At 38.6% G+C, this 13,402-nt stretch overlaps 1 protein-coding gene across 1 annotated transcript in view; it reads right to left on the bottom strand.

Annotated features, from left to right (window-relative positions):
- PIK3C2G (phosphatidylinositol-4-phosphate 3-kinase catalytic subunit type 2 gamma) overlaps positions 1-11,984 on the bottom strand; it is a 205,328-nt gene extending 193,344 nt beyond the window's left edge. Inside the window, exons 1-3 of the mRNA XM_069861952.1 lie at positions 11,252-11,984; positions 5,364-5,446; positions 688-845 (exon numbers count right to left, since the gene is read on the bottom strand). Coding sequence (XP_069718053.1) covers positions 688-845; positions 5,364-5,446; positions 11,252-11,911 — 901 coding nt within the window. The 5' untranslated portion in view covers positions 11,912-11,984. The remainder of the gene's footprint in view (positions 1-687; positions 846-5,363; positions 5,447-11,251) is intronic.
- Between the last annotated feature and the right edge of the window lie 1,418 nt (positions 11,985-13,402).

Here is a 13,402-nt window from a genome sequence, read left to right as displayed (position 1 = left end):
ACACACAGGATGCACAGGAGCAGTAGCAGCTTCTCACTGACACAAATGGTAGAATAATTTAGGTTGGGAAGGACCTCAGTAGGTCCATCTGTTCCAGACTACTCCCAAAAGGAGGGTCAACACCAAATTCAGACAAGCTTGCTCAGGGTTTTGTCCTGTAAGACCTTAAAAACCTCCAAGGATGGAAACTTCACAACTTTTGTGGGCAAACTCTTCCAATTCTTAATTATTCTCCTTTTCTTTCTATCCACTTAGAATTTCTTCTTTTATTTTCTGACCTGTGCTCTCCCTGACCTGTGCATAACCTTAGGTGCAGAGGAGTCTTAGTGACTGCGGGCTTCAGTCCTGGATTTAGAAACAATCAAGGCTATGAAAGTTCCATTCCCCACATTCTACACTTTAAATTAGGCACAAGGTTAAATTCCTTCTGGATCAAAGTCTAAATGATAGCCTATTTGAGACTGCCAGAATTGGTTCCAGTCATGATTAAAGAAAGTAGAGATCTATACACTAGTAAAGTTTGATCTTTAATGTGATTTCAATTTTACAGCAAGCACACTGACAAAGTATGCACTCAAAACTCACATAAGACTTGCACACCAAATATCTTTCCAGAAAACAAATGCATTTTGTTACCATCTCCATGAAAATGAATTGTGCAAGGATACAGACCCCTCAGCCACTTACCATGTTGTGTAAGAAACAGAGGATATGGTGAAGAATCTGTCAAAACGCTGATTTTGAATTTTGATTCACCAAGGATATGGTCTGGGAACCTTGTAGTGACACTCCAGATTTTCCCAGTGTTTGTCTTCAAGTCAGAAGCAGGATAGGCATTTCTTATTCTGAAAAGAACATGTAAGGAAATTATGTCTAAGTAGGTATGCATTTCAGCTCTCTTAATAGAACAAAACAAAAACTCGACAGGATACCTATAATAATAATACAGAGAGCTGTTAGGAATAAAATTTTGTGGAAGCAGAGGGGAAAATGGTAGCAACTCAAACTTTTTTCATACATTAGTGAGATAACTACATATCAGATAGCATACTATAACTATATCTTTTACTTAGTAGAAAACCATCAGTAAAATCTTCACAAACTTCATGGAATCATTGCTGAGCTAGACAACATTGAAGCCAAAAGGAGTTTAAACACAGACTTCAGTGTACATTGAGCACAGCAGAAACAAGCGTGCTCAGCTATGTGCTTAAATACCAGAATTTTAACATAAAACTAACCAAAAGCACATGTCCTGACAAGATACAAGAACATGCTTTCTATGCAAGATCTTGAGAAGTCCCTATTTTCACAGCGCTCTAGAATTCAATCTGAAATCCTCATTGTTAAAACCCGAGGTACTTATATAAATGTCTGTAGAGAGCAATAACTTTTACACTTATTGAGTCCCTCTGATATACTTTCACCTGCAAAGTATAGTCCTTCCTCCTTCCAATTACTGAAGACTTGCAGAAACCAGTTCCTCTAGAGGCACTATTTCCTAATGAACATTGGTCATGGGTATTAAGTCTCTCTTCTGAGATTAAACTTGCTTTTTAAGCAAATACACTCTGCAACTACAGGTAAGGCTACATATCATGCCAGCTGAAGCTTTACATTTCACTAATTGGCCTGAGTATTTTCGTACAGCTAAATTCAAACAACCTGTACCAAGCATATTGCATTCTTTTTTGTCTGTTAGTTCAAGCAGCATTTTGTAGCTTCTGAGTTGGCAGCACATTATACCTTCTCTGATTATAGTGTATTTTGAGCCATAGTTCTCTTGCATAAAGTTCTTCATTACTATGTTACCTCCTGCCTCAGGGGGCCACCGAAGTACCTTAAACAACAGTATGAACTACTCTTTTATGCTGTGTACTTCTATAGCATGAGAAGGAAAAAAGTCTATGCTTCCAAAATTAATAATCCAGTGAAGCAGCCCATTTCTTACAATGAAAAGCCAGGGGGCATGATGCTTCAGTGGGGTAGGAGGAAATGAGGCTTAACAATACCTCCAGTATTTATACTCATAGTACAAAATCATTATACTACAGTGGTTGCTTTGGTGACCCATATAGTTGACATCAGCCTTTTAGTTTGCAAGCAAGGTACATACAAAGCATTCCTCTATCACCAAATTCACTCTTGTAACCTGTTTCTCTTAGAAGGCCAAGGACTGAATAAGACTGGAAACTTCACTGCCCTTTCTCTGGCATCAAATTAATGGATTATGTACACACACGGGGCATGAATCATCTCCTTAACATACTGGCAGTCATTCCAAAACTAAACTAGCCTCACCTCCTTCCCTACCGCACACTATTTATATCTTAGGATAATGTGGGGTGCTTTTAAAGCTTTTCAGTTAAAAACACATTCAGTTCCAGAAAGCATTACTCATTTATGACCACCTATTATTTTCCGGTGATTAAAGAGCTTCTGGCTTGAGCAGGTAGATGAAACATGCCCATCACAAAATTCTGAAAGGCATAACTGAATGTTAAAAAGTATTACATGAAGAAAATCTTGTGCTACTTACTTTCTGTGCTGCAATAACTTAGCATATACAGAAAGTACTGACATTTATAGGGATTTGCTATTTCACAGTATTTCATAATGCTATGTATTTCTCCGTGGCGCAGAGCACATCCTTGAAGTCAGTAGGAGGTGGAGGAATTCTGCATTTTGCAGTATTGAACTCTGAGACTACAGCTTGGCATCTTCTGGCATAAAACTCTCTTTAGTATGTATTCTGTAGCCACCTGTCGATGAAGGTTCACTACAGCTACATCCATAATTTTAGGAGTAATGTGATAAAGGAGTCTAGAAAACTACTTTACAGTCGTGTACAAATAAATATTTCAATCATAGATTGCTAACTGTACAAATATTACCTAGAGAAAACCATGATGGTTTTCTATTTCAGCTACATGCTGAGATGCAAGTCTGCATAACACAGAGTATGAATTATCCATCTTGCCTCTGACATATAAACCTGCCAGTTATTTAGATTCTTTAGGGACTGGAAGGACACTCAGTTGCCAAGACTGGATATAGAGTCACAGAATCATAGAACAGTTTGGGTTGGAAGGGACCTTAAAGATCATCTAGTTCCAACTCCCCTGCCATGGGCAGGGACATCCCACTAGGTCAGGCGGCCCAAGGCCCCATCCAAACTGGCCTTGAACACCTCCAGGGATGAGGCATCCACAACTTCCCTCGGCAGCCTGTTCCAGTGTTTCACTACTCTCATGCTGAAGAAATTCTTCCTAATGTCTGGTCTAAATCCACCTCTCCACAGTTTATACTTGTTCCCCCTCATCCTATCACCACAAACCTTTATGAATAGTCCCTCTCCAGCTTTCTTGTAGGCTCCTTTCAGGTACTGGAAGGTTGCTATAAGGTCTCCTTGGAGCCTTCTATTCTCCAGGCTGAACAAGCCCAACTCTCTTAGCTTGTCCTCATATGGAAGGTGCTCCAGCCCTCTGATCATCTTTGTAGCCCTCCTCTGGACCTGTTCCAACAGCTCCGTAACTTTATTACGTTGAGGATTCCAGAACTGGACACAGTAATCCAGATGGGGTCTAGAGTGATATGATAGCTATTTGCAAATTTATGACATATTTTTTGTCTTTTGTTTGTGAGATGTTTTGTCCTAATAATGCCTTCCCACTTATTTCCTAGAAGAAAAGCAAAGCTTGTTCTTATTTTCTTTTTAAAAGCATTTACTAGTGGTGCACACCAAACAAGTTACAGCAAAACAGGAATAGCTTAATTCTACTATTCTTTTTAATCCTGTAAATAAACTCATTTATTCCCAAAGAATCAATAGAAAACTTTTTTTTATAATTAGAGACCAAAGTGAAAGGTAGGGTGTTAGGACACTAAAAAAACTGAATATCCAAGAGGGAAGCCTGTTGTGGAATGTGCCTTCACGACTCTGGTATTAGAACTGATTTGGGGTTCAGACTCATGAGCTTTAGAAAAAAAGAAATCCAAGATGTATGTGAATGAGTATGTTTTGAAGCTGACCATCCACACTTTATAGGGCAACATCAAACTGATTTTTTTTCCCGTTTTTTTTTAAAGAAAAACAGCATTGGCTGAACACAGCCAATTCATTACAGTCTAAAAAAATAAAAAGCAGCATTCGATTTTCCAATTGCTTTTCTGGGGGAAAAAAGTATGCATTTGTGCTAGCAACTTGAAAGTGTGATCAGTGAATATCTACAAAGGAAAATGAATCTGCACAGATGTTCTAAAAAACTATACTCCTTAGTGCTCTGAATTTCAACACAATTTCTTTTTCTGATGAAGATTAAGAAAGTAAAGAAACGTTTTATCCCATTACACCATGCTACGAACTGTATTATTAATAATTAAAGGAGCTTGTCTCCCTTTTTATCATAACTGCATGCAGAAGCTCTGTTGTCAGTCAGTTGTTATTTCCTCCAATTTATTTTTCCTCCTTTGAGATATACAGTGACAATATACAAGACAATGGCAGATAATGAATCTTAAGTACTGCATGCTATAAACCATCAACACTAAAGAGTTAAACGTACTCTTCACTGATAAAGGGAATAGCTAAGGAAGAAAATGAGTTAACATTCTATGGATTTTAATGCTTAAATCAAAATTAGGAGCATTTCCATATTTAAGTAAGTAGATACAGGAATTATGGCACTGTTCAGGAATGCAGGTTGGGGTGCATTGACCTTTGCTGAAAACCAGGTGCCCACCAAGCTGCTCTACCACTCTCCCTCTCCTCCTCAGCAGGACAGGGTGGAAGGAAAAAATATGATGGAAGAGAAACCTCATGGGTCAAGATAAAGGCAGTTCAATAAAAGCAAAAACAAAGGTAGTGCATAAAACCAAAGGAAAACAAAAGATTTATTATCCGCTTCCCATTTGTAGGTGATGTCCAGCCACTTCCCAGCAAGTAGGACTTCAGTGGGAATAACAGTTGCTCTGGAAGACAAACATTGTAGTAAGGAATGCCCCTTCTCCCCTTAGCTTTTACTGCTGAGCAGACATCATATTGTATGGAATATCCCTTTGGTCAGTTTGGGTCAGCTCTCCTGGCTATGTCCCTTTCCAAGTTCTTGCTGACCCCCCCAGCCTATGGGTGAGGGTTGGAGAGACAGTCTAGACGTTGTGCCAACACTGCTCAGGAGCAAGCAAAACACTGGTGTGCTACGAATACCTTTCTTGCTACCAGTACAAGCACAGTCCTATGAGGGCTCCTACAGGGAAACTCCACTGCATTTCAGCCAGACGCAATACAAAGGGATAATCAATGCAATTAATATAAATAAGTTAAATTTCATAGTTGGTTGAATAAGGCTTTTTTCATTACTTACTTCTCCACCGCATTGCAAAAAGCAACTGTGTTTTCATTACTTCCTTGATTTGCTTCAACCAGCTGAATAGACCAATCTGTAGCCTAAAGAAATACCAAAAAGACACCAGAAGAAACAGAGCTCAGTTATTTAGATAACAGAAGCAGAAAGGGCAACAGGCTAACCTTGCATTTGGTTCCATGAAAACTAACTTTCAAACCTTGTCATCCCTCCCCTGACTCGACAGAGCTCCAAATAAGCACAAATAACCCCAATTCGACTGCACTCTAAATGCTGTCAGAGGAAAAAACACAAAGTCACAAAGCATTATCTACTTTGTGTTTAACAATCATTTTTTCCCCCTCTGTACAGAATATAAGAAATTCCAGACAAAGCTTTGAAAAGTCACCTAGTGTCAGAGCACAGAGAACTCTAAATGCAGAAGATGTATGCTTAGTTTACAAAAGCGGGAAGAGATAAAATGAAGCTTATGCTGCAGTGAGTTTTAATTCATGTTTTCTCTCTTTCTGCCTGGAAGGAAGATGAGGATCCCTTCAACTCCATAAACGTGTCTGAGGTCCCTAAGACAGATAACGGGAAATCCAGTATATTCTGTCGAACACGAAAAATCCCCAGATAATTTCTCTGAATTTCAAGAGGACAGGTCAGAGCCACTCTTTTGGGTAAAAGCACTCCCTTGTCTGTTTGCCACAGTACCCTTTTCTGTCAGAACATTACCTCCAGGAAAGAGCTTAACACTATTATATCTTCAAGGTTATTTTAATGTTCTAAGGCATACACAAGGCTCAGTTGAGACATCAACTTTTAAATCCCTTCAGAAACAGAAGCAACTAACAAGACGTCACATAAGAGGAAACTGAGATGGTGAAAGGTGTATTTTATCATTCTAATAATAATTTATACACAAGTACATAAATTTATAGAAATTAATAATAAACCAAATTGAAGATTTTTTCTGCACAATGAAGTGCAAGATGCATGAAAAGATGCAGGCTGGGAAATTTTAGTTGCAGTTTAAAAGTTGGGATGAGTGTAAAAGATGAAAGATCTATTGGGAACTAGCTAGTGTGGACATCACAACAGCAGAATTGAAAGATCAGAAGTTACAAACCTTTTATAGATACCATCAGACTTGGGTCTCATTGTATGAACTATTTTCATTAACTGCAATAGAATGAGCATTAGGAGAGTGCTTATGAAACTTGAAGAAAATAAAGGGGCATCATCAACAGAGGGAAAAATTGTAATCTGGTAGGAAAAATGATGGATAACCCTGAAGGTTGAAATAAGAGAGTGAAATACAATTTAGCAATACAAGCTAGTAGTCCATCACCCCCTGATTCTATGGACTGCTGAAAAAGCTCCTTCAAAAGTCATTGAAAACATACTTCCACTGGTTCACTTTTTTCTGCGTCAATTAGAAACCTACTTTACAATTCACCTCAGCAGGCAGTAATAAGATCTTCTTGTGAAGGTTCACAATTTAGTAACTATGAATGATTTAATAACAGTAAAGGCCTCCCAAAATTACATTCCTAAAACCAACCCAAAGCACAAACAAAACAAACCCCCCCCAAACCCAACAAAAAGCACATTCCTGATCACACTTAAACAAGGCAGACAGTTTTACATTTTTACATTTTTATATTGACAAGGTTCTAGGAAGTTTGCATCTGGGATGTTGTGTATCCCTGCTTTCTCAATGGAAGAATTCAAGCTGGAATAAGCTCAGAGAGACATTGTGTTTGTGGGTGAGCTCTCCATCCAGGAGCAGGAGCACAGCTTGCAGAGCAGGTGAAGTTACAGCAGCTATGGGAGCCCAGAAATGGGAGCCCAGCTATGGGAGCCCAGTTACAGCATGGGAGCCCAGAAATGGCACTGAAGACTACACAGTGATGGTGGTGACGTTCCGCATGACACAATATTTATCATGGGTGCAGAAACCACCCCTGAAGAGAGTAGAGACTTTGATCTATATCTAGCTCCAGAGGAAGCATGCTGCAGCCCAGGTTGCAGGGTTTGTCTGCTGCTTCTCTTTGGAGCTGAAGACCATAGTGGCCTCACGTTTAGAAGTTGTGCTCTGGCTGTTGTGATAAGCTGCTAGTGAAGGAGCTGTGGGAGGAGGTGAGCAGCCAGAAGGAGGAGCAAGAAATTTACAGGAACTCTACACATCTAAGGATCACCCAAGTCCTGTGCTGCAAAGGGGCAGACAATTTAAGATTACTATACAGTAGCAGTGAAAGGAAAATCCTACAGGAGGGAAGACTGGAAACCTGCTGCTTCTGGCAACTCAGGAAGGCTCCTTTTCCACTTGCAGTTCTGCCTCTACAGAGCAGGTGCAGGGCTCTGGAAAAAGTGCATGGAAACAGAGAGATAGTAGATATATGAAAAGCTAAGAAAACCAGGGCACTGGTAAGAAAAGGTGCTGCTGGCACATGGCATTGAATGGGACTGAAGATATTAAAAGAGCAAAACTGAAATAAGGAACTGAAGAAGGAGGAACAGATGGGAATTAAGCAAGGAGAGGGCCAAGAGTGGGACAGGATGGCAGGCCATGATGACTCCTTCATGCAGGAGACAGAAGTAATGCAGCAGCCCTCTACCTCTCTGAACCTTTGCTGAGTGAACTGCTGAGGGAATTTCTGAGTGAATTCTTGTGGCAAACAAGTATCCTATATAGACTAGTAATAGTCTACACACAGGGAATTAGTATGCCATTGTTAACTAACTCAAAGTCATTCTGGTGGCAGAGGTGTGCAGAACAGTTCAACCCCACTGATGAATCATGTGGATGAGAGTTTTAGTTCTGTCATTTCTCTTTTCAGGTGTCCAGAAACTTTACTTTCTTCCCATTGCATATAAAGCTAAAATACTGCTTACACAATCATACGTTATTTTTCCATAGGACTCTGATCTCCGCTCATTGCAAATATCTGAAAGCGTGCAGTGAATGAGTCAGAGAATTGCATATAGAAAGAACTGATGACAACAGAACAAAGTAACACAGTGCATTCCTGGATGACTGGAATCTATGTTTTCCCATGCACAGATTTCTTATGTTACGCTAATCAAGTCATCTGAACCATCCTTCCAAAATATGAACACTAATTGTATATTTCTCATTTCTGGAGTGTCCAAAATGAAATAACACAGTTCAGCCTGATGATTTGGCTTGGGTGCTGAAGAGAGCATTGCTGGCTATTCTGAAAACATTAGATTTTAAATATCATAGATGAAGCAGCCAAATCTGTTGGATACTTTTGAAGTTGTATCTAATTTTTATTTCTAATACAGAGAAAAAAAAATATCTTTTTACAGAGTTGTTTTGAAGACAGTTTCTTTAGCATTTCTGAACATGTGACGGTGATGATAAGGCCAGAGCAAACTAACGTTTCCTTTATTACCCTGGACATATTTTGATTAGCACACATCAAATAAAGCCTAGAGCCATACAACTGCATCCAAGAGCTAAAGATCAGAATGACAGTATGATTTCAGCAATGTGACTATTTCATCTTGCATACCTATGACCTATCTCAAAGCTGATCTCCATACTTCATCATCCTTTCCATTTCTCTCTGTCTGCAGTCTTGGTTCTCATCTCCTAATGCCCAGATGCATCATCTACTCATCCTGGACATTACCAATCCAATCTGTGCTCATTCTCTTCCTTTTGCTGTGTTACTTCACTTTTCCAACCATTCTGACAATCTTACTCAGCATCAGCCCTGTGACCCCACAGACCTTTCCAAAACTTACAGCTCAGTAGCAATGAGTTACTTCTTCACAGTCTTTTTTTTTTACCCTTTCCCCTCTCAACTTTTTCACTCTTATTTTCCCTTTCTTATCATCTCGACCCCTTGCCTTGGGTCTCTTTCCCTCCTGACGTGGCTGTTTCTCCCTGAAGGAATTCCTGTGACCACACTGATTTTTCTGCTACAAATCAATTCTCTCCTCTCTCCTCTTTCTTCATCTTCCTGCTAAACAGTTCAAATACTTCCCTGACTTAATCAAATTCTCCCACATATTCAATTGTAGTTGCCCTTGACTCACTCTTCTCTTCCCTCCCCTATAATTCTCTCCTCCTCCATCACAGAAGTGTTTTTTCTTATATGCTTGCTTCCTCTAGCACCTCTTCTTCCCATACCACAATTTAATCTCCTCCTCCTGCTCATTTGTATCCCACTATTTTCTACTTTTCTCATGAGAAAGCTTGTTCTTTTCATCACCATGTCAGCATGCTTTAGTTTTCCTATCGTAAGTTAAAAGCAACAACAGCCTTTTGTCCCTCCACCTATTCATCCCCCCCTCTTTTGTATTCATCACTGAACTTCAAAAATGTGGTGCCCAGGATTAGTCTTAAGAGTTCCTATCCTCAGATATATTTCCCTCCTTCCATCTCCCCATCTGTCTTGGTCTGCATGTTTACTTCTTCCTATTCACAGACATAGAAACAAGTCAATCAAGTGCCTCTTCCCCTCTGCTTTGTAATACTGTGATCACTGCAAGTTGAAAGCAGACAGTGAACCTAAACTACCTTCTAATATTCACAGTGCAGAGGTATCCTGCAGGCTATTTTAGGATTCTTATAATGATTCAGAATGTTAACAAGGACTAGAGAAAAGGGAGGATTTATCATTTTCTTTTTCCTTCTCTATGTCAGGATTTTGAAGGAAAGAAAATGAGCGAGATAGAACATCAGAAAGAGTCATGGGAGTCCCATAACATATCATTATTTAAAACTGTAAAACCACAAATGGAGCTATGAACACCTGATGGAAGGAGGAAAAAAAGATAAATCATTTGCTTCAAAAAGACATCTAGTGACAGAGTGTGCCATAGGATCTAGCTTCCACAGTTATAGTAGATATGTCCATTTTTAGATAATAATTATACAGAAAAGTGGATGCAGAACACGGTGAAGGCAGGACATGATATCTTTCATCTCTCAGGATTAGGATATGCCAGCAAAACTAGACATAGACAATACTCTGGCTCAACAGACAAACAGATTCAGCATAAGGGACTTATTTTGAATCCCAGGTCATATCAGACCATAAAGATTTGTTAACTTAACTCTTTCAAACACATCTTACTCTACATTTCTGCACTTATCCCTCTGTGGTAGTTTTATGGTTCAATGAGGCAGAAAATGAGCCTACTGGAGCATTCTAGACTGTAATCTAGATTCTCTTCTAGTGTAAAATGGCAAGTTTCCATTAAAGTCAACGGAGATACTTCATTTTATACAAGGTGAGGAATCTGCCCATTACTCTAAGAGAAAGTCTTTTGATAGGTAGGTTACAGCAATGCATTGACATTTTAAGTATAAGGTTAAAACATGAAACAGGTGGGTCAGATTCTGCCTGTAAGAAATCCTCCTTAGCTAGTCAGAATAGGGACCTTCCCTTCAAAAGTAATTTTTTATGGTCTGCTGGGTTCTCTTCTGATAATAGAATCAAAGGAAGAGGATGCTCAGAGGTTTCTGTACTGGAAAAAAAAAATCTAACTAGCCTGTGTGCTGTTTGAAGGCATCCTCCTTGTAAAGGTACAAAAATACTATGGCAAATTTTGAGTGCCAAGAAATCAAGTTACACTACCTGACGTTTCCCTCCATCACTATCTTTGGAAACATTAAAGACCAAATAAGAAGTGAATAAGAGGTCTCACTGTTGCTCTTGGCCAGCTGAGTCCTGAGACACATGACAAAAACTCTCTATAGGAGCAAGACTTTTTGATTCTAGTAAGGCATACATGTTTAATTTTTCACAAGGTCTTTAAATTAAGTGCTTCTTATCCATGTTGCATCAGTGTGAGTGAACAAAGAGCAAGGGCACAAAATGGAATCAAGAACTTCAAGCATTGTTAATATGAGAAAATTTAAATACCTCTCTGTCATGTCCAGAGCTGCTGAGCCAGGTAAGATTTTTGTCATAGCTTTTGGAAAAGCTGGTTAAATAAGATTCCCCATTTCCACTTCCATCTCTCACTTCTTGTCCAAATGAATAGTCGTGTAAGAAAACAGGACACTGAGTACCTACATTGTCAAAGCCTATCTGAAAACTTTGATTTCTGTAGCTTCTTTCCACATTTGAATCAAAAACATTCGTGACTGAACTTTTACTATTCTCTCCAGAGAGTTCTTGCTCTTGACTGTAGGAGTAGGGATCCACCAGACAAAAGTTCCTGTAATCTGACAGTAAAGAAGATCTGAAGCCAATCGTTGGTGACATTCTGCCTTGTTGCCAGTGAGAGACAGGATTTCCAGGATAAAGCTCACCATAAGCACCTAGAGGCTGACCAAAAAAGTGCTGGTTAGGCACGTTCAGACCAAAGACATCTGATGGGAAAAGCATTTCTTCGTGATGATGCGAATGTGATGAACCAAGAAAAAAAAATTCATTGCTGACTTCATCAACTACTTGATCAAATCCTAGATGGACCCCTCCAGCAGATGCAGAATGGTACATTGGGTAAGATGCTTGGTTCCCAGCCTGTCCTTCATGAAATTCATTGTGTGAGAAAGGCACCCTCCCAAAGTATGCCATTGCTGGTTCTTCTCTTCGGTCTTAATAATCCTCACGGTAGTCTTGCAACTGTTCTGAGGTCAAGAGGGTAATGTTCAGAGCCATATACCTGGAGCCATATACCTACTGAAATAAGACACAGAATAGAAGTTAACTAATGAATATGTAGCATAATGAAAACAGTACACTCCTTTGGGCATTTTTTTTTGCTTTAGAGAGTTCTCCACATGGTGGAAATATTTTCTTAATCTGGAGCTTGAATATTCTTTTGCATGATCCTTGTTTCCAGACATATCAGTAGTATTATTATTAAATAATAAATTTTTAGTAGTATTACTCTGGTATTATTGCTCTACTATTACTCTATTATTATTATTCAACAATTATTTCCATTATTTTACACTTGTATAGCACACAACGTTTAAATTTAAAACAAGCAGGTAGGAAAGCTTCATATTCTGATTTCCTAAATGGCAGTTTCTTTTGAATCTTCCTCTTTTTTTGGACCTTAAATTTCTTCATACTCTACCATTTTGTATCATATTGTAGCCAGGTAAAAATAGTTAAGTAAAAGAACATAAAAGAAATGGATTTCTAATTAATATTTAAAACACTACATCCCAAAAGCTTGAATATGGATATGTAAAGGAAAACAAAAACAAATAAATCAATTTCAGTCTTTTTTGTTTCTTTCTTTTTTTAACCTGAGGTTTTTCAAAGTTTGAGGTTCTATGCTTTTTAGTAAATTAACAGGCAAGGGCATTAGTTTCTGCAGAAGCTCACCATCATTCATGTTGTTACTAACAAACTTCCTGATATGAATTTAGCATGTGCAAAGTAGTCCTGTGGTTCAGATGAGCAGCGTGTACTGGAGACTGTTGTCAGTAGCGATAAGGGTATCCTTTTTCAGGAAGACAGTTTAGTTCTAAATCCCAAATCTATTCTGGGCCACTTGCCCTCAAGGCCTTGGCCCGTTTCATTTACTAATTTAGATGCAGCATAAAAATACAATTGATACAGAATAGCAATACTACATAAAGTACACAGCCATGCTGGGTACTTTATCATATAAAAGAAATAGAAACATTTGATTTAATACTTCAATAAAAAAATATATTCCCTAGGAGGAAAAGAAAAAAAAACCAAACCAACTATCGAGATAAAAAGTATGCTCAGAAATTGCTTAGCTCCACAAACAGCTTTTCCAATATGTCTGTAAGATCTATACTGTATTAGTTTAGATAATAGCACCTTGCAATGAAAATCGATATTACAACAGAAGGTATTCATCACAACTTTATTTACTTTTGTTTCATTTGAAGTCAAACTCTGAGTGAGAAATCAGAAAAGAAATAAAAAGTTGAATAGGCTGAAATGAAATCTCCAAGTTGGAGGGTGAACTGCTCTTTCAAGCACTACGCTTAGTGATTCCATGTGTTGTGTTCTTCCGTTTGCTTTAACAGTGTTGGAAAAAAAAAGCATTCATGAAATTACATGAAGCCAGATAACCAA

Source organism: Phaenicophaeus curvirostris, chromosome 1, assembly GCF_032191515.1.
Source record: "Phaenicophaeus curvirostris isolate KB17595 chromosome 1, BPBGC_Pcur_1.0, whole genome shotgun sequence".
Taxonomy (NCBI): Eukaryota; Metazoa; Chordata; class Aves; order Cuculiformes; family Cuculidae; genus Phaenicophaeus; species Phaenicophaeus curvirostris.
This window is presented reverse-complemented; position numbering and strand designations above follow the sequence as displayed.